The sequence below is a fragment of the Arachis ipaensis genome, chromosome B4, assembly GCF_059453495.1.
Source record: "Arachis ipaensis isolate K30076 ecotype BB chromosome B4, ASM5945349v1, whole genome shotgun sequence".
NCBI classification, from domain to species: domain Eukaryota; kingdom Viridiplantae; phylum Streptophyta; class Magnoliopsida; order Fabales; family Fabaceae; genus Arachis; species Arachis ipaensis.
In genome coordinates this window covers 135,748,313-135,770,004 of record NC_142439.1, presented here as the reverse complement: position 1 = coordinate 135,770,004, position 21,692 = coordinate 135,748,313, and the positions used below count along the sequence as shown (strand labels likewise).

Below are 21,692 nucleotides of genomic sequence, written 5' to 3'. Positions count from 1 at the left end.
TATCAGCTCTTTTGTTCATGTCAAACACTTAACTATCAAAGTCCTTACACCAGATTATAAATTGTCTTCAGCACTAGAGTTAATTATCTGCATTAATCCTTCATAAAACTTCATCATACATATTTTAAATTTATATATCATTTTCCTGAACATGTCACGAGATTTTTTTTTATAAAAGAAGTTACAGCAGTGGAGGAGAAATACAATGATTCCTCCAATGCCATGAAACTTTATAGAGCATAATTAATTACATTTATTAGCTTGAAGCAACAAAATTTCCTAATAAATCCATGCCTTTTCAATCTATGTATCTTACCTTCAGAAAAATATGTTGTTCAAATCTCTACTTTGAGATACCTATCCGAGTTTGCAATTTACCAGTAACTTAATATTGAAGTGTGCAGCATGGTACATTCAATCTATGATTACGACATCAACATTAACATATCTTTTAGTAATTTCACAAAATGGAAATTTCATTTTTTTTATCCTTCATACCATGATTATAAAAGGGAAAAAATCTTACACCAATATTAAGATCACAATTCATTTTCAACAACAATAAGATTAGAAGTTTTCAAATTAAAGGAGGATACAAAATCAAAACTAGAAAGGTTCCTACACTGCAAATCCTTTGATACAATTCAAGATGAACTTGGTTGAAAAATGGAAGATATAAAGGTATCTAGGCACAGAGAGTTGCTTTTGTCCAATGTGTATTCTTTTCTTTGAAAGCTGGACCCTTTTTGGAAAGAAAAGATGTCTGCAAATTGAAAACATGCAGTTGTTTTAAGAAACGAATCAGCATATTAAAGGTTTATCAAGTAAGAACTTCAAATAATGTGTGATAAAAAATTAGTTGTTAATCAAACAGTATTCAAAGTTCTAATGAGGTACATCAAAGACATAGCCTGCAGAACCCGACAGCATATAGGTAATTCTTTATCAATAATCGCAGATCGAAACAACTGGAAACATAAAAGAATGGCAACTAATTTGACATTGGTACTCACCATGGGCTGCAGATTTTCTCCTTCACACTCTAATGAATCTGAATCTGTCACGTCAGGCTTGCCAAGTCTCACTCGTTGCTGTAGCAACATAAAATTGAAAACATTGTCAATCTCAAGCCATCTACCTAAAAACCCTCCAACCCAATAAAAAAGTTGCTATAACCTCATCGTAACAATTACAGATGAAACCAAGATTAAAATTTGTTCTCAAGATATTCAAAGAAAAAAGAAAAAACAAAAGTGGAAAAGCCATCACACATGCACTCAAATACAACCTCCAAATGCTCAATTCATATTCCTTCCCAACCCACCCCTCTTTTTTCTCATATCAGCAATTTGAAAAAGAAATAAAACTAAAATACAAACTTCAAATAAACTCAAGATTTACATTTCTTTCTGGGTTTAAATGGCAGTTGAATGGATGCAGTGAGCTGTGTCAATAGCTTCAAATATGAGGAGCCTTTTAGCTGAAGAGATCTAAGCTTGGCAATCATGTTCTTCCTCTTCTTCATACATTGGAGGGTCAACCACAAGCATCTTATTCCTAGAAGATGAAGGATGTGAAATGATGTCCATGTTCAGTTCAAGAGTTGCTTTTCTTTTCCCTGTTTGGGATTTTCTTTTCTTGAATTCTTGAATGTCTTGCTTGCACACCCAATGTGCTCCAGATCTTTTTGCTCGGGTTTTACAATAATCACTGGGAGGAAATTGCAGTTGGAAGCGATTGTCTTGGCATAACAGTTTACTAAAACTGTAATCATTCAGGCAGAGAATGAACAAAGTCTTAGAATTTGGTTCCATTGACACCTTCAATAATCTCGTGTTGATGAATTCTTTACCGTTGCAGATCACCGATGGCTGTTCTTCAGAGTATTCGTCACCATCTAATAGGAAACAGAGAGCAAGTGCAATGATTTCAGTTGAAGGGGAATTATGCGGGAATGAGAGTGATACTCCGTTATCTTCTTCCTGATCCTCAAACCATGCTGGCATTTCCACATCATTGAACAACATTTGAAAGAGATCTTCACGATCTTGGCTAGCTGATTCTGCAAAGACACAAAACGCCTTTGATATGACATCATCAACATCTGATTCATCTAGTGAAATACAACTCTGTGCGTCTAATTCTCGTAGACTTGATGGAAGCTCTGGTATAACCTTCATGAAATAGCAACAACGTAGCTGCAGACGTGTAAGTCTGGGAAGTTGATGGATACTTATTGGAACTCTTAAAGAACCGCACTGAGATAAATGCAAATCCGTCAACGAAGCTAAGTGGGCAATATCATAGGAAAGGGTCGACTCTTCTCTAGATGAGTCAATATAGTAGGAAAGGGTCAGGCTACTCAAAGAGGTCAGGCAAGAGAGAGAACGTAAAAATCCAACAATATTTGGGCTGTCAGACGTATCGTGAACTGTGAGGGACTCTAACCCATGAGTTTTGTGTGGAAGACAACTAAGCTCCACGAATCTACTTAACGCCAACCTTTTTAGGCCAACGAAACATCCAAGCGCCAAGGGAAGACCAGTAATCTTGTTGCATCCACTTAAGTCCAACTCAGACACGCCAGCCAAATTTCCAAGCGTGGGTAGCTCTTCTATGCCTGAACATGTCAGAATAAGAATTGATAACTGTTTCATGCATTCTCCAAATTCTGGCAGTCTTCTCAAACTACTGCAGCCATGAAGATATAGTTTCTCGAGTGAACTCATCTCCAATTTATCTCCAAGTGTTTCAAGACTCCTACATTGACTTAAATTCAATTCAACAAGCCTCTTGTGGTGTGCGAGAGACGGGTGAATATAATCCAGCTCCTTGCATCCCTGAAGATAAAGTTTTTTAAGATTGGGAGCCCCAGAAAGATCCGGCGTTTGCTTCAGCTGCGTGCACCCTAACAGATTCAAGTACTCTAACTTTTCTAGAACCTGAAAAAACCAAAAAAAAATATCACATGGTTAATATTTTTGCTGGAAATGTTTATGTAATAAAATTTGATAGAACTGTTGATGAAAAGGTCTACCTTCTTTCCATCCCATAACTCTACAATTTCGCTACAAGGCAGATCAATATCAACAAGTTCATAGCGTTGATGATCTGTAAGGGGCAGAGTTTTAAGCGGACATTCTTTCCAACAAAATACCTTTAATGTACAAGGAATATCGCAGAGAATGGGAGCTCTCCTGCCATCTAAAATGAGAAGCTTTAACTGGCCCATTTTTGAGAAAGATAAATCTCTCAGATTCTCTGTATACCAATAATCTAGAACGATGCCATGTGTTGCTTTAGTTTTCTGCACATACACGTAAATAAATAAATAATTAATTAATTAAAAAACCAATGAAAAAATTATATTGATCGAGATAACCACAAAAACAAAAAATAGTTTTTAGTTACCTGGATATAATATCAAATACATTGTCAAATTCTTATTTTAACTCTATGCATCCTATAGTTGAGAAAAAACCGACACTTACCTTCTTTTGAGTAAGTACAAATTCAACATCCTCTGAACACCACAATCTGCTACGCTTACAAACATCATTCTGAGATTCCTGAATTACAATTTGTTTGCCCATTTCTTCAAGCAGATCATGCATTCCCAACCAATAATCATAATCATATTTGTCTATAGTGATCAATGATCTATTAATCAAAATATCAATACCGATTTCAGCATCATGACCACATCTTTTTAATTTCTCTGTTACCTCCTCTTTCGGCCATCCTTTAAAGAAAAAAGCAATATCTAGAAAAATATCCTTTTCTGTATCTTCTAAACCCTCATAGCTTATTTTCAATACATCAATAATTTCAGAATGTGAAGACTTCTTTATTCTTTCAATAGCACTATACCAAACCGCAATAGTAGGTCTACCATTAAGATAGGAACCCAATACTTTAAGTGCCAATGGGAGACCACCGCTGTATTTGACCACTTCTTTGGACAAATCCAAAAACTCTTCTGAAGGTTTTGGCAGATTAAAAGCTTCTAAAGAAAAGAGGTTAAGGGCTTCACTTTCCACTAACCCTTCAACGTTATAAGTTTCATGCAACTTATTTTTCCTTAGCAGATGGAAATCTCTAGTTGTGATTATTATTCTGCTTCCAGGACCAAACCAATCTTTTTCCCCAGCCAAATCTTCTAATTGTTTTTCATGATTTACATCATCAAGAACAAGAAGTACCTTTTTGAGACGTAAAGAGTATTGAATTATTGTCCTCCCATCATACTTGTTATGAACAGCATTTGAACTTATATTCATTTGTTTAAGAAGTTGCTTTTGTATGTCAGTAATGTCTTTTTTCTCGCAGTGTTCCCTTACGTCGGCAAGAAAGCAAGTAACTTCAAATCTACATCGAATGGTTTCAAAGACAGCTCTAGCAAGGGTGGTCTTACCCATGCCACCCATTCCCCATATGCCTATAAAGCGAACATCATTCAATCCAAGGCCTATTAGAGTAATCACTTGTTCCACTCTTGAATTAATCCCCACAAGATTCTTCATTGAAGATGGCAACTTAGGAATCAATATTTCAAATATATGTTGAGCAATATTTTCCACAAGTACTGCTTCGTCCCTGTTTAGGGAAAGAGAATTTCTTTGTAAGTCTAGCAACACATAAAAAAAAAATAAAGCAACAACTTTTATTATAAAAAAGAAATTTTGTAATAAGATAAACGAAGACAATACAAAACAAAACAACTGAAGTTTACAAAAACAATTTTCTTTTACAAAATTTATTTGCAGTAAGCTATATATATTTTCCAGGTAATTTATTCATTTGATATAGTTTTTTATAAATTTATTTTAATTTGATACCTGATTCATTGAATTATTATTAGTTAGGTGGCATACTAACAAACCGTATTATACGAAAGTATTTCTGGTTATATAAATCATCATAAAAAATCAATAACTCTTGATATCTATTTATGCCTCAAAAAAGGATAATGCAATATATATTTTTGAGAAATACTCCAAATTAGTGTTTAAAAATTTTTTAGTCGGACATTTTAGTTTTTAGCTTAAACATTGCATTCTATTTGCTTTAGAAAAATATTTAAAATGTAATATTACAAAATAATAATACTATTATATAATGTTAAGAGTAATATCTGTCTTATCGATCTTAAAAATTTTTAGTGAAACATTTTAATTATGCCATTTACCGGAGCAATTTTAACAAGCAGATCTATGTTATTTGTTAAAAATGGTATCTATAATGATTGCAGTTTTATTTACAGGGATATGGATCTAAAAGTTTGAACATGTATAGCAGATAAATTTCAGTAATAAGAAGAGTAATAAGTTAATGACTAGTTTAGCTTACTGATTTTGGGAGGTCCAACCAGAATGAGCAGCAACTTGTGTTAGCGCATCTCTCCATCTTTTGACCTTCTCACTGTCATGTCTCTCTTCGTGTTTCTTCAAAGCTTCCTGAAAGGTTCCTATTTGGTGCCTCACATCACAAGGCTCCACACCGTAGAACACCGGCACGATGTATTGCCCCAGCTTGTTGTTGCACTCCATGATCTTTTGGAGCTCATCCAAGCACCAACTAGAGGAAGCGTAGTCCGGTGAGAAAACAATGACTGCAAACATCGACTCTTCAATTGCTTTCAGGAGTTCTTTTGAAATAACATCGCCTTTGCGAAGGTTTTGGTCATCTTTGTAGGTTGTGATTCCCTTCCTGTTGAGGGCGGCATAGAGATGGCCAGTGAAGCCTGTGCGAGTGTCTTCTCCTCTGAAACTCAAGAACACGTGATAGGTGCATGATCGTGGTGGTGAGATTGAAGTGGAAGAAGAGGCGGATGCCATATGTTAGAAGTTTGAAGAAGTGTATGTATGTGCTGCACAAGAGTTGTGGTTATTAACACTAAACAGTTAATTAATAACTTCAATTAAGAAACTCTTTGTGAAGAGAGAAAGGAAATAAGCGGAAGCTAGTGGGTAGTGATGAAGGAGACACAAAGTTGAGAATACCGAAGACGCATGAATCTGTGAAAGTGGTACACCTTCGATGTAAATGAATTTTATTCTAAAATTTTAAAAATGTTTTATTATTAACAATAGCAGAAAATATTTTTGTCAACAAATTTATAAATTGAAAGTAATTTTGACCGTTTATATATATATTAAAATAAAAAATAATGAATGGCTGCCAAAAAATATATATAGTTATTGAAAATTAAAAGGTATATTAAAAATTAAAATCGAATAACTTAAGAAATTATGCAATCTATTTTTAATATATAAAAGTAAATATATAAGTTTACCCACATTACTTTTAAGCTATTTCTCTTCTTCTACTAATGTCATATTAGTAATATCGCTTACTTGGCAAAATTTTAGAATCAACCACTTAATTTTTGTCAAATCATCTATTATTTTCAAATCAGCAAAAAAAAAATAAAATATACAAAAAATAATACAATAATTATCAACGACAATAACTAAAAATTAATAGTGCCTAACCAAATCTGTAACTTATAAAAATATTAAATTCATATTCCTATATTTATTATATATTACCGTTGTAAACAATACAAAAAATTTGTAACTCCAATAATTAATTTATTAATTTCTATAAATAACTCATTCAATGTAATAAACATCCATATTACAAATGTCATAATAATGAGTTAAACCCCAAAGTGGTCCCTGAGATTCACGGTTTACACCAATTTAGTCCATGACTTACCAATTGCACCATTTATGTCCCCGACTTTGTAAAAGTTGTACCAAAGTCGTCCCTAGCCACATCTCCGGGTAAATTAACTGCCGCCGGCAGTGACCTGGCACTGAGAAGCCACGCTGGTGCCACGCTGGAGTGCAATCTTGGCGCTAAAAATGTGGATGGATGGAACGACGTCGTTTCATGTATGTTTAGAAACAAAACCCAAATAACCCAAGTTCTATGATCACTTCATCTTCCTCTTCGTCTTCTGAAAACCAAAACAATGCACCATGAAATCCTGAGTGCTGGCCATTGTATAGGGTTTGAAGGTTGAAAACGTTTGGCTCCGTGGAGTTCGCTGCCACTGTGATAGTGTTGTGCGGTCGTTGTTGGTGAAGGAAGGAGAAGCAGTTCATCGCGATCACATGAAGGTACGTTTGAACTCGAAAAAAATAATTCTTTTCAACAAAAAGAATAGCATCAATGTCTGTGTTTGTTGAAAATTTGATTTTGGTTGATGAAAGTTGAAAGTTTTTTATTATCTGTTAGGGTTTTTGTGTGTAGTGGTGAAATTTTTTCCATGCTCTGTTTTGAATGCAATCTTAGTTGGGTTGGTTGATGGGTGTTTCTGGTGTTTTATAAGTGGTTGAATGTGAATGTTTGTTTTTGCATGTGTGAATCTGATTGTTTGGTTCCTCAATTTGGTTTTTTGCATAATGCAGATGGAGACTTTGATGGATATGATGTTCCATCATGGGGGAACATTTAAAAAAAATGATGATGGAATACTAGTGTACTCACCATATAACAGAACTTGCTTAGGAGACTTAGATGAGGACACGTTGGATGTGTTCTTCGTAAGGAACTATTACAAGGAGCTTGGGTATGACAACATACTTCAGTGTTGGTGGCTGCCTCCTGGGAGGAGCTTAGATGGTGGACTGAGGGCTCTTACATTCGATGATGAATTAAGAGAGATGTGTTTTGCTGCACAGAATAATGATGGAGTTGTTGATGTGTACTTTGAGCATGGGGTGTCCACACCAGAGGTGATTGCAGGGAAGGAGGTTGTAGTATGGGTTGATGATACTTGTGAGGGAGAGTTGGTGAGCAAGAAGAACACAAGTGAGGGTCCCGAAGCTGATGGTAACACCTCGAACCCAACTACAGAACCGAATCCTATCCCAAATGCAAACTCAAGCCCCATAAACAATCATATTTCAACCCCCCTGAAACCAACCCTATCACTATTCCAAACCCCATTGATGATAACACAACCCCAAATTCAATGCCTGCTAAGGCTCATGAGAAACCCAATCTGAAACCCAATTCTAATCCAAAGCTTAAGCCTAAGTCAAAGCCCAACCCAACATCCATCTTCAGGCCCAAATTGACTAAAAAGCCCAATCAGAAGCCCAACCCAAACCTGAAAACCAAGCTGAGAGAGACTACTAAGGCATGCTCCACAGCCAAAGATAAAGGCAAAGCAAAAATGAAGTCCAAACCTCAGTTTTTACCTAGGAGAATTACAAGATCTCAGGCTGTTGGAACATATAGAAGGTCTGCTAATAAGAGCAAGGGAGCTCTTCATGTTGACTTAACTGTAAATGATGATTCCAGTGATGATGATAATTCAGAGGATAGTTCCTTTAAGCCAATACAAGAAGATAGCTCTAGCAGTGAAGATAATGCAAGTATGTCCAAACCAAGAAATAAGAAAGTTAAGGACATCAAGACAGCTACATATGCTACTGCTAAGACAAGAGAGAACATAATGCAACCAGATAATGCATTGGTTGAAGATGTCTCAGATGGAGAGGTGGACTTGGGGTTTGTGGGAACTCCAGGGATTGTTGATGTGTATGAAGCACTTGACCCAGGTGCAAAATCTGATGGTGCTAATTCTTAGCACTCAGAGGAGATGAAGACTCCTCCTAATTCTGAAGATGAGCTACAATCTGATGAGGAGTCAGACGAATTTCCAATATTTAGAAATGGGACAAGATTCGGTGAGCTACATCTACAAGTAGGTATGAAATTCAACACCAAGTATGAGTTCAGAGAAGCTGTAAGAGAGTATACTATCCAAGAGGGGAGGAGAATTAAATTAAAAAAAATGACAATATTAGATGCAGGGCTGTATGCAAGGTGCAAGAGTGTGCCTGGGTTGTGTATGCCTCAAGGGACTGTGATGACTCATACTGGCAAATCAAGACTTTCAACGACGACCATACTTGTGCGAGGGAGAACACCAACAGGGCTGCTAATAGGGCTTGTGTTGCTAGTAAATTAGTGAAAAAGGTAAGGAAATACCCCAATTTCAAGCAATGCGAGGCTACTGTATGTGTACTTCAGGACAAAGTGTGACCTTATTCTAAATAGAAATTCCATTGCAAGGGCACTGGAAGATGCAAGGAATGTAGTATACGGGGATGAGAAGGCACAATATGCAAAACTAAGGGACTATGCTGAAACTTTACTGAAGACGAATCCTGGATCTACGGTGCAGATATGTGTCGAACCTCAACCAAATGGAGACGTCATATTTGATAAGATGTACATTTGTTTGCATGGTTGCAAAATGGAATTCAAGGCAGGTTGTCACCCCTTGATTGGGCTTGATGGGGCATTTCTGAAGACACAATTTGGAGGTCAGATCTTAGCTGCTGTGGCACAAGATGCCAATCATCACATTTACGTGATTGCATGGGTTATAGTTGAAATAGAGAATACAGACACTTGGAGATGGTTCCTGGAGCTGCTTCATGCTGATCTTGGAGACTACAAAACTAACGGATGGTGCTTTATTTCTGATATGCAGAAGGTAATGTTAACTTTCATGTGCTTTTAACAATCTTTGATTCTCTGGATAAGTGAATTGGATGGGAATAATGGTTGTAAAATTTGTATGTTATATATGTCCTCTGGATTTTGTATACATGATGTTGGTTGTTGATATGCACTGTTAGTTAGACCCGAATAGCACAAGGGACCAATCGTGCATTTTACACCAAACTGGAGGGACTAAATTGTGTTAAAATGTGAAAGTTAGGGACTATATTAGGTTCATTAATGTAAACTCAGGGACTGTTCTGTGGCATGATAAAAGTTTTTACATCAGTTTTTGTTTCTGAAACATAGTGTAACAATGTCCTGCAGGGTTTAATTCAAGCTGTCCAGGAGGTGATGCCAAGAGTTCACCACCGTTTTTGCGTTTGGCACCTCTGGAGGAACTTCAACAAACAATGGAAGGACCTTGAGTTGAGGGGACTGATTTGAGAATGTGCTAGATCTACAACATTCCAGGATTTCATCGATAATATGAACAAGATTAAGAGGGTGAACGAGGAGGCTTGGGCATATCTCAACAAATGGCCTAGAGAACCATGGACAAAGTCCCAGTTCAGCCATAGGCCAAAATTGGACAACATTTGCAACAACGCCTGTGAGGTTTTCAACGCAAGAATCAAAGAGACCAGAAGCAAACCCATCATTACATTACTTGAGGAGGTGAGAATGTTTGTGATGAGAACTATTGCGAAGAATAAGGTAAAACTGGCAAATCATGTTGGCATACTCCCCCCTGTAATTCAAAGTCGCCTAGATAAAATCAGAAAAGAATCAAAGAACTGGATGCCTATCTGGACCGGTGATGAAGACTATGAAAAATTTGAGGTTCATGGCCATCCAACAAACATGGTGGTGGATCTTGAAAAAAGACTATGCACTTGCCAATTTTGGATGCTGGCTGGTGAGCTTTATCAAACTCTCTAACTTAATCATTAACATTTGTGTACTTTGAAAACTGTGATTGTCTTACTATGCATTTGTGTGCTTTGAAAACTGTGATTGTCTTACTATGCATTTGTGTTACTAACTGTAGGCATTTCATGTGTTCATGCCTGTGCTGCCCTTGCAAGGTAAACAAGAGGCCGGAAGACTTTTGTCACCAACTGTGTACTATGGAGGCATACAACAAGACTTATGCCCATCACATTAACCTTCTTCTTGGCCAATCATTGTGAGAGAAATTCTTGTACACTCAACCACAGGCCCCTAACATTAGGAGGAGGCCTGGAGCTTTGACAAAGAAAAGGAGAAAAGATGCTGATAAGGGCAACAATGGTAATAAGAAAGCCAAACCAAGTGGAGGTTTGAAAAGGCATTTGAAGCCATTCACATGTAGGTATTGTGGGGTAAAAGGGCATACTAAGAGAGGGTGCTCAAAGAAGAGACTGGATGAAGTAGCTGCTGCAGATAAAGCCAAATCAAATGTTGCTGCTTTTGCTTCTGAGGCTTGCCCTCCCCCTCAAATTGATACTGTTGCTTCTGCTTCTGAGGCTGGCCCTCCCCCTCAAACTGATGCTACACCAGCTGATAACCCTTCCTGCTGTGGAGATTGACATATCACAACCAAACTACGAAGGATCACAGGTAATACACTTTTCCACGTTACAACAGCACACAAGTATAATTTTTTTTTGTTATCTGGGCTCATGTGTTGAACTGTTTATCTGTTGTAGGACATAGCAGGACCTGCTGCACCTGCACCACCAAGGCCACAGAAGTTGCCCACCAAAAGGAGGAGCTCACCACCACCTCAATCCATTGGTGTGGATCCAATGCAAGGAGCTAGTGTGGCTACATCTTCCAGATTGCACAACTTTATGAAGTTTGTTCTAACTCCCGGTTTCAAAGCACCAAGGAAAAAGAACAATTCATGACTTTGACATCAGGATGTTTAGGACAGTACTTTGTTGTTTTGTTAAAGGCAGTTAGTAGATAGTTTCTTTGTTTAGGACAATTGTCATAACTTTTATATTGCCAGCCTTGATAACTATGCTGTGGCACTTCTTTTGTTCCTTTAATGTTTGCTACTCAAATATGTTTATCTTTGCTACTTTTGTAATTATGCATTATGCATTATGCTATTATGATGTCAGATGATCTGTAATTATTTCTCTTTATGATAACCAGTCAATAAAAAATATGGCATATATCTCAAGATAAAAAACTACCTCTTACTTTCATTCATCCATGAACACATTACATACAACATTGTCAGAACTTCAAAGTCATAATCAATACAGCAACTACAGTGAAAAACATCACTATGCATAAGAATTGTATCATAGATTTTTGGGTCCTCACTTTAGCTTCCAATTTTCCAATCCTCCGGGCTAAATTCACTCTCACTTGCTCATTGTCAACTGCAGTTGCATCCACTCTTCTTTCATGTTCCTCTTCTTCTTCTACATCATCAGCCCAGAGAAAAAATCCACACCATGTTTTGCCCCTAGTCTGAATATGAGATATCATAAGAAGGAAAGAACAGAAAACAACTAATCAATTTTTCTTACCAAAAACTCACATTGTAATTTGGACAATCGAAGAAGGGCTTATCTGGGTTGGTAGTTGTTCCGGACCAACGAAGCACCGGCCGGCAGCCACACCCACACCACTCTGGTACCCGCAACGGTCTGGTCCGACTCCGCGTTCTCGTCGTCGATCGTGTAGAGCTTCCTTGACCCTGGCTCGCACACCTAATCATGGTTTTCGTTGCAGTTCAACGAGTAGGAACAACGAAGACAATGAAGAATGTTGCTGGGCAGAGAGAAGAAGATGAAGAGGGGTGACGATGCCATGCTACAAATTGGGATTAAAACTAGATATAGGGACCACATTGGGTCAAACAGTTTCAATTGCCACCTCAGCTTGCCTTTATCTACGCCAGCGTGGCTTCTCAGTGCCAGGTCACTGTCGGCGGCAGTTAATTTGCCCGGAGATGTGGCTAGGGACGACCTTGGTGCAATTTTAACAAAGTCGGGGGTATAAATGGTGCAATTGGTAAGTCAGGGACTAAATTGGTGCAAACCGTGAATCTCAGGGACCACTTTGGGGTTTAACTCTCATAATAATATTATTAATCATAATAAATTTTACGTTACAAATATTCAAATTCCATACTATTTGAACTACTTATATAAGTCTCTTATCACTATTCCTTAAAATTACATCAAATTTAGCACAAAAAATTATTTCCGAACGACACAACATCTCAAACTTACTCAATGGAGATAACTTTGTTCAATGTGAAAAGTGTACGAAAAAAGCATATGAAAAAGGAGATAACTACATTTGTGGCACATATAATCAAACACCACAATATTCTACAATAAGGTAACTCTATATACTTTTCATAATCCCATCTATCAAATTATTAGTTACTAACCCAATACTTATTTTAGGTTCAAAATTCAATTAAAGGTTTCTGACAAGCAAAAAAATTGTTGGGTACAATTGCTTCAAATCTAATGGCACTCCAGAAAAGTAATGACATTGAAGTACCACACCAATTGAAAAATTTGTACAACCTCACTTATATTTGAAGTCAATGTAAATGATTTTAATCTTAAAGAAAGTTATCAACAATACACTATTACCAAAACATTTGTTCTAACCAAAAATACTAAATTTCAACACCCATTTGTTACCAAGACATTTGTTCTAACCAAAAACACTAAATTTTAACACCCATTACAACAAATAAAGCAGGTAATACTAAAAAAAAAATCACTTATTTTAGTTATTTTAGACATCATTTTTATTTTTAATTTAAATTATTCATTGATTATAGGAACCAATTTCGCCAACACTAATGTCATCACGAAGATCACATACCTATCAAGATATTAAGGAGAAAGAAAACTATACAAATTCAAGACACAATTTCGGAAGAAGAACATACTTGCAAAAATGGAACAAACAACATAATAGAAAGTGCATATAACTCAATAATTCATAAAGAACATGCCTTCACAAGAACTTATACAAAAAAAAGAAAGTAACAACTCTAACAACAAGCAATAAAAAAAAAGAGGATGAGCACCACATAAGAAGACTAAGTTTATTAATTAAAACAAATGCAAAAATCAAACCACCAAATAAAAATGTCATTTTGTACATACAACTCTAATATCCAAATTTTTTGTACTATAAATTATTTTAAATAAAATACCTTTTAAATAAAATATCTTTTAAATTTAACTTCAATTTACATATTTATTTTAATTTTACAAAATATAACAATTTTTAATATTTATTATATACTATTATTAATTTACCACCGCCAACCACATTGTAATATACAATACGACAAATTAAAAATTTAATGATATCCAGTCAAGAGATACACAAGGCACTAGACATGAGAATGGCAGCCAGAGAATAAAAAGAAACATTGCATGAAGAGATTTACGAAGAATAGCATGACATTACATAGTCAAAGGGTCAACCACTATATATGATCCATTAAATCCACACCTAAGCCGCACGGGGACAGGCCTGGCACTCCATAACAGCTGCTGCGTGGAGAGAGCCGCTTAGCCGCAGAATTTCCAAGTTTTATTTTTCAGTTAAAGGGACAACTGGTGTTCTGCACATTCACATCATCACCTCAAAATTATTCTGCAACGTCGGAGCCTTTAACATATTTTCTTCAATATCCGAATGATTCAAAATAAAAAAATACTAGTATACCAGTCAAGTACACTGGTACATGTGAAATCTTTTTAATAGAATGTATCATGTAGCTGCAGCAGAGTTGTGTGAATAGAGAGAGGAAAGTCAGTGGAACTGTGGAAGGAAAAGCTAATCAAATTTGTATACTCCAGCTTCTTCAAAAGCTAATCAAAATTGAAAAAAAAATGTGAAAATGTTATTAGCTTTCAAAGTTGATTCTTCTCACTAAATTAAATAGTGCTCTTGGGAAATGCCCATACCTTTCTTCCCTGCCAAAGTTGTTCAGTTCACTCACATATATCCATTATCTCAATGCTTTTGTTCAAGCCAAACAGACTCTGTCCTTCATTTCTTTGCCTTTCAATCTCACTTTGGTTCAAATCTTCAATCTCATTGATACACGCCAAGCCAGTGTTCAATACTTTGGCTTGATAACAAGGAATATGTTCAAACTCTTCAGAATCATATTCACCATACTCAACCTCCGGCCGAAGCAATAGTTGAAATTCTTCCCTGAAGTAATCATTGGTCAAGCAGAGAATGTAAAGGTGATAGCCATCACACATTCTATATGTTCTCCAAGGAATGATGCACCTATTACCATTGCTAACAGACAAATTCAACTTCACTGATTTATCAAATCCCCAAAACTTTGTATAAAACAGGAAACATACTGCAATACCCTTTAAATTTTTATTCAGACGGCAATCACTAGGATATGGGACTAGTGCTGCATCATTACCATTCAGAGGATAATGGACACAGAAAGATGGAATTTTGGTACTTGGGATCACCATTTCCAAGACCACACCTTGATTTTCTTGGTCCTGGCTACTAGAAGATTTAAAGGCAGTACAAATGGTTGACAAAACATTGGATTCAAATATGTGCAGTGAGCTACACCCATATGCTTCTAATTCTCTAATACTAGATGGAAGTTTTGGCAGAAACTGAAGACAGTAACATCGATTTAGCTTAAGGGACCTAAGCTTGGAAAGTTCGTGAATGCTTATTGGGATGTTAACAAACAAGTGTCCACTTAGATCTAAATACATCAATGAAGGGAAGTAGCAAAATAGATCATGAGAGAAAGATATTTCACTCTGGTAACATCCACTCCAATTTAGATTACTCAGCAAGGGGAGGCTTGACATTGAAGATGGCAATCCATGAAGGTTAAAACAAGAGCCAAGATCCAAGTTCTTGAGGGACTTTAACCTATGAATGGTATCAGGAACAGAATCAAGTTTTCCACAACCCTTTATGTTCAAATCTTCAAGGCCAACTAAATTTCCAAGTGATGAGGGTAACTTTCCTATAGGAGTTCCGCTTAGAGAAAGCTTTGACAATTTTCTCATGCATTCTCCAAACTCCGGGGGATTTTCGAAACTCTCACAATGCTCAATGATTAGCTCCTTCAAGGAACTCATCTCCAATCTACCTGGAAGAGTTTTAAGCATTTCACAGTAGCTTAGATTTAAGTGAACAAGGTTCTTGTGGTGTACGAGGGATATGTGAACCTCAGTTAGGCTATCACAACCTTGGACATCAAATGTTTCAAGAATGGGAACCCCGGAAATATCAGGTGTCTGCTTTAGGTTCCGGGAGCTACTCAAATCCAGGTACTTCAGCTTTTCGAAAAACTGATTAAAAAGAAAGAAAACTCACAAATTTCAAAATATTATAGTCTTTCATAAGTGAATATGGTAAAATCAAATTTAAAAGATCTCTTGATGAAATGATCTAACCTTTTTGCCATGCCAAACTAGTTCAACGTTGCTATGTTGCATTTTGATTTCAACAGCTTCATATTGTTGATTTAACAAGGGGAGAGTTTCCAAAGGACAAAAGTCCCAATGCAGAACTCTTAATGAACTAGGGAAGTGGTTGAGGCCAAGGGGAAGTTCCATGTATGGTAAACTGAGATATCTTAACTGTGTTGTCTTTGAGAAGGCTTCAATACTCCAATGTGCTGAGATTGGCTTACTTCGAAACCAATAAAATTTATCATGTCCAAAGCTTAGAACCATACTTTGAATTGCTTCTGTTCCCTGAACAAAATAAACATGACAAATAATAAATTTGACAATCAACTGAGATACCTAAAACATGACCTTAAGAAATAGAAGGAAACTTGGACATTGATAAAACTTGAGGAAATAAAACAAATAAATGTTTATTTTCATATCAGATCAATCAGTTGTAAAGGAAGTTTCACCTACCAGATCATTTGTCAACACTTGATGAATGTCATCTTTAGACCACAGCCTGCTACGCTTGCCTGGGTTACTTGGAGATTCTTCATACACAATATGCCTCCCCATTTCTTGAAGCAAATCATGCATTTCTAACTTATTATTTTGATCTAAAGTTACCAAAGCTTTATCAATCAATGTAACAATTCCGCTTCCAATATCACTTCCAACTCCAACATAAAAATCACACATTCTTAATATATGTATTGCCTCATCTTTTTTCATTCCTTTGAAGAAACAAGCAATATCAAGAAAAATACTCTTCTCTGTTGGCATCAAATGATTGTAGCTTATTTTCAACGCATTGAGAACTTCAAAATGTGGAAAACTCATTATTTCTCTAATGGTACTATGCCAAAAGTCAGCATTTCTTCTATATAGATAGGAACCTAAAACCTCAACTGCCAAAGGAAGACCTTTAGTATATTTCACAACTTCTTTACCCAGAGAAGAATATCCTTCTTTAGGTTCAAGTTGTTTAAACGCTTTCAAACAAAACAGATTATAAGCTTCTTCTTGATCTAACCCTTTAACTTCATAAGTTCCATGGACTCCATGTATATCTAGCAAGTGCATATCTCTGGCTGTGATTATTATTCTACTTCCCGGTCCAAACCAATCTTGATTCTCTGCTAAATTCTCTAACTGCTTTAGCTCACTTACATCATCAAGAACAAGAAGAACTTTCTTATTACACAAAGCACTTTTTATCGTTGTTTTTCCATCTTCTATGTCATGAAAAGAGCTACTTATGTTTAGACATGCAAGAAGGTCTCTTTGCAACTGAACAAAACCATTTTTTGCAGACAACTCTCTAACATTCCGCATGAAGCAACAAACTTTGAATTCACCTCGGATGCCTTCATATACTGCTCTAGCGATAGTTGTCTTACCTATGCCACCCATGCCCCATATCCCTACAGCGAACATCATTCAACCCAATACCAACCTTGAAGCAATCCCAACACGATTCTTAGTGCAAGATGGCAATTTCGGAATTAGCTTTTTATGTATGTGTTCAGAAATGCTTTCCACAAATCTTGCCTCAAGTCTAAAAAGATCATAAAGTGAAGAAAAGTCATACATCTTGCTTGTCAACCAAGAAACACTAGGAAAATAGTTTAACCGGTGTTTTAGTTTCCAAAATTAAGCAAAAATATAATTTTCTAACAAAAATACGTAGTATAAATATTATAACTTGATGAAGAATCATTCCGAAAAGAGAAATAGCACTTCAGCAATTAGTTAGTTATCATTTACACCAAAACCCTTAATTACCATAATATGTGTATTGTATTTAAATTTTGATTATAACAAAAATCTTGCTAACCCATGTTATGGTGATAAGTACTAGTGTGCATTCAGATTAACATAGTAGAAAATAAATGAAGAATTACTTACTGATGTTTGGAATCCCAACCAGAATAACTAGCAATTTGTGTGAAAGCATCTCTCCACCTTCTAACCTTCTCACTGCCTTCACCAAATCTGTGTTCATGTTTTCTGAAAGCTTCATCAAAGGTTCCTTTTTGGTGTCTCACATCAGAGGGCTCAACACTATAGAAGACAGGCACAATCTGTAGCCCCAGGTTGTGTTTGCACTCAACAATCTTTTGAAGCTCATCCAAGCACCAAGCAGAGGAAGCATAGTTTGGCGAGAGAACGACGACGGCGAACATAGACTCTTGAATTGCTTTGAGGAGTTCAAGAGAGATAACTTGACCTCTCTGAAGGTCCTTGTCATCCCTGAAAGTTGTGATTCCCTTCCTTTCAAGTGAGGCACATAAATGATCAGTGAAGCCTGTGCGAGTGTCTTCACCCCTGAAACTCAAGAACACGTGATAGGTCCATGATCTTGGTGGAGGAGGAATGGAGGAAGAAGAGGCTTCAGCAGCTAAAGATGCCATGTTGTGTGGTCTGAATGCTGTGTTTAGCAGTGTTGTGTTTCTTAAGTATTGTTAACTATAATAAATTGGGTTGTTGCATCTAGATAAAGATCATATTGGTCTTCCATTTGCAATGTCTTCTTTTAACTATAATGAAATAACTCATAACAAGAGTCTTTTTCATATGTATCCAGAAATTCTAAATTATAATAATATATTTTATCATAATGGATAACATTTTGTATCAAGAATTTCATCATTCATATTTAATTTTTACTTTTATTTAGTTAGTGTATTTAATATTTCAAAAGTCAAACAATAATAAAAATAATATACTTTTAATATGAGCTTGATGTCTACAACACTTTTTTCCTCTTGCTTAAAGTTAAAAATAACGAAGATAAAAAACAAACAGAAAGAAAAATAAAGAGAGGGAAAACAAATTGATGTAGATGCCAAATCATAAGTTCATATTAAATAACATTTGATCTGAACATCTTGAGGACAAGGCCTTATCTTTGTTCTGTGCCAAAGTTGCTTTATATTACTAGATTGTAGTTTTATGTCAACAACTTGATATGATTGATCTGCAAGGAGCAAAGTTTCTGAAGGACACTCACTCCAATGGAGGACTTCCAATGATCTTGGAAGGAAGTCGAGGCCAAGGGAAAGAAAGATTCATGATACGTAAACTCTTGATTGCATTATATACAGAGATCTGAGACTTTGACATAATATGCAAGTAAACTAAGTATGATTTTTAATCTTTAGATAATGATTCATTGTTTATACGACCTCCTCATTCTGTATTTATATTATAACTTTGAATGGGAAAAAACGTATTAAGTTTATAGACATTGTTTTGTCAAATTTGATCAGAGATCTGTTCTTTTTCATAAAATAAAATATGTAATATAAATATTAAGTTCTCCTACAGTTAGATAATTAGCATCTAAGCATTATCTACCAATATATAATCTTGCACTATGTGATTCATGCTTCATGGTAGGTCAATGTCACATAAAAATGAGGCAAGAAGTTGCAGCTGTTTGCTCATCTAATTTGACTAAAAATATACATTTTGAGTTCTTTATATTTTAACTGGCAATATTGTATTGTTAGAAGATGTAAAATGTTTGGCTATAAACAGGAATTGATCTTAGCTAGCTTATTGTGGGCTGGAAATTTTGTTATCTTTTAACAGTGTAAATTGGCTATATAACAAAAGTTAGATCCTAGTCCCCATCTACCACCAATGACAATGCTTTCTAACTAGTCTTTTAAGTTTCTTACAAAATAAAATCAGTCATCAGGAACACAAAACCAAAAGAGATAAAAAGGTTTTTAGTTGCATACCTTTTTCTAGAATTAACAGAACACCAGATGCAGATTGACATGGGCTAAATTTGTGTATTGCTAAGGTTTCCACAACCTTTAAGAAGGGACATTTCAAGATTCCAGAACCAAAAAAATGAGATCACTTTAAGTTCAAGTGGGAACTCATATTGATGTACTTTAGCTCCTTCAAACACTAATCAACACAGTAAAAAATGTGAAAATGTTATTAGCTTTCAAGATTTTTTCTTCTAAAAAAATTAAATTTAGCTCTTGGCAAATGATCATACCTTTCTTCTCTACCAAAGTTGTTCACTTCAACAATCACATCATCTTCAAATATACTGGTCTCACATAAATCCATTATCTCAGCTCTTTTGTTCATGTTCACGCAGATAATTTGGTTTATGACCTGCTTCTTGGAAAAAAAATGCTCAAATTTCAATGATAAGAATTTTTATATATTGTTTTTAGTGCTGATGTGGCTATATATATTTTTTGGCAGGGTTGACATATAATCCCACAAGTATAAAGCCCAAGTTTACATTAACAAATTACACATCCATTCAAGAATAGGTGGTTTTGTTTTCGTGTATATATATATATATATAAGAAATTATTACAATTTTCACAACTAAAAAAAAACTAATTATTATCACCTTAAAGCTCTAAAAACCTCAGAAATTTATGGAGAAGTGTTTTTGGGTTGCTAGAAAAACAAATATTCTCTAAATAACATCACTTCTGGCTTAGTCTAAAATGATTGTTTATAATTTCTTACAAAGTAATAACTCTGCTTTCTATTCACCAGGCACGAAACTCTTGTGATGATTAGTGGAGGCAGTGGCATCACCCCTTTTGTGTCTATCATCAGAGAGCTAATATACTAAACTTAACATTGAGATACAGAACTCCAAAACTTACCTTAATTTGTGCATTTAAGAACACCTCTTGTCTCTCAATGTTAGATATGATCCTACCAAGTTATGGAATCAACGGTGACATTTCTAGTTTGCAACTACAAATTGAGGCTTACATCACAAGAGAGGAAGACCTTAAACAGAATAATAGTCCAATTCCCCTTCAATCCATATGGTTCAAGCCTAACCAAAAAGACTCACCTATTTCTACTATTTTAGGTCCAAATAGTTGGGTTTGGCTTGGTGCTATAATATCATGTTCTTTCATAATCTTCATTATCCTAATTGGGATGATTAACCATTACTACATTTTCCCTGTTGATCATAACACCAATAAAATATTTTCATACCCTTTGAAGTCTTCTATGAACATGTTAGTGATATGTGTGTCAGTAGCAATGGGTGCAAGTGTAGCTGTTCTTTGGAACAAGAAACAAAATGCCAAAGAAGCAGAGAAGGTACAGAATATGGAGGGGTCATCTCCATCAGTAGGATCAACAAATTTCAAAGTTTGTGACGTAGAAAGAGAATTGGAAAGCCTACCAAACCAAATCCTTGCCAATGCTACAAATGTGCATTATGCTGGAAGACCTGACCTAAGAAGTAAGTCACTTCACTTTTTTTTTTGGGCAAATTACTATGTAATTTGTAAACTATAACACTAATTACCTTTATAAATATAACACTAACCTCAAGTGAAGGGAATCTTTATTTTAAACTATAGCCTAGAGACATATCAAGGGTATGAAATTGCTCTCTTTTCTTTTTTCTTTTCTTTTTTTCTCTGTCTTTTATTTGCTTTTATTTTTTCTTTTTTGAAGGATTACTGTTGGAACTGAAAGGGTCAAATGCTGGGGTTCTTGTTTCTGGACCCAAGGAAATGAGGCAGGAGGTAGCAGCTGTTTGCTCATCTAATTTGGCTGAAAATCTGCACTTTGAGTCCTTTAGCTTTAATTGGTGATTTTACCTGAATTGTTAGAAGATATAAAACGTTTGGCTATTAGCGAGAATTGATCTTAGCTAGCTTATTTTGAGTTAGAATTTTTGTTATTTTTTGATAGCATAAATTGGTTATGTAA

The 21,692-nt window shown here is 35.6% G+C and overlaps 2 protein-coding genes and 2 pseudogenes across 3 annotated transcripts; 1 reads left to right on the top strand and 3 right to left on the bottom strand.

The window, feature by feature from the left end:
- Positions 1 to 409: 409 nt before the first annotated feature.
- LOC107635057 (TMV resistance protein N-like) lies at positions 410 to 6,021 on the bottom strand. 2 transcript variants are annotated; one of them, XM_088484155.1, is made up of 6 exons: positions 5,350 to 6,021; positions 3,492 to 4,596; positions 3,038 to 3,307; positions 1,402 to 2,942; positions 1,014 to 1,091; positions 410 to 763 (listed from the first exon to the last, which is right to left on the bottom strand). In XM_088484155.1, the coding sequence occupies exons 1-4, from the start codon at positions 5,835 to 5,837 to the stop codon at positions 1,491 to 1,493; spliced, it is 3,315 nt and encodes a 1,104-aa protein (XP_088340281.1). In that variant the 5' UTR covers positions 5,838 to 6,021; the 3' UTR covers positions 410 to 763; positions 1,014 to 1,091; positions 1,402 to 1,490. The 2 variants fall into 2 exon arrangements, with proteins under 2 accessions (XP_088340281.1, XP_088340282.1); XM_088484156.1 differs by having other exon boundaries at positions 3,158 to 3,307; positions 5,350 to 6,007.
- A 7,862-nt stretch (positions 6,022 to 13,883) lies between these two features.
- LOC107635060 (disease resistance protein Roq1-like) lies at positions 13,884 to 18,379 on the bottom strand. Its single transcript, XM_088484154.1, has 5 exons — positions 17,874 to 18,379; positions 16,440 to 17,523; positions 15,966 to 16,268; positions 14,478 to 15,860; positions 13,884 to 14,381 (listed from the first exon to the last, which is right to left on the bottom strand). The coding sequence occupies exons 2-4, from the start codon at positions 17,403 to 17,405 to the stop codon at positions 14,505 to 14,507; spliced, it is 2,625 nt and encodes an 874-aa protein (XP_088340280.1). The 5' UTR covers positions 17,406 to 17,523; positions 17,874 to 18,379; the 3' UTR covers positions 13,884 to 14,381; positions 14,478 to 14,504.
- Positions 17,870 to 18,379, bottom strand: LOC148569360 (toll/interleukin-1 receptor-like protein pseudogene; annotated as a pseudogene).
- Positions 18,380 to 20,380: 2,001 nt separating this feature from the next.
- Positions 20,381 to 21,622, top strand: LOC148569359 (ferric reduction oxidase 2 pseudogene; annotated as a pseudogene).
- Positions 21,623 to 21,692: the final 70 nt, after the last annotated feature.

Bases quoted from the DNA above. Each gene is read 5' to 3' on its own strand.
- LOC107635057 (XM_088484155.1), bottom strand. From the start codon at position 5,837: ATGGCATCCGCCTCTTCTTCCACTTCAATCTCACCACCACGATCATGC. The intron at 4,597-5,349 runs GTAAGCTAAACT...TTCCCTAAACAG, and splicing joins GGTTGGACCTCCCAAAATCA to GGACGAAGCAGTACTTGTGG. The intron at 3,308-3,491 runs GTAAGTGTCGGT...GTGTATGTGCAG, and splicing joins TTGTACTTACTCAAAAGAAG to AAAACTAAAGCAACACATGG.
- LOC107635060 (XM_088484154.1), bottom strand. From the start codon at position 17,405: ATGATGTTCGCTGTAGGGATATGGGGCATGGGTGGCATAGGTAAGACA. The intron at 16,269-16,439 runs GTAGGTGAAACT...TATTTTGTTCAG, and splicing joins AAGTGTTGACAAATGATCTG to GGAACAGAAGCAATTCAAAG. The intron at 15,861-15,965 runs GTTAGATCATTT...CTTTTTAATCAG, and splicing joins TAGTTTGGCATGGCAAAAAG to TTTTTCGAAAAGCTGAAGTA.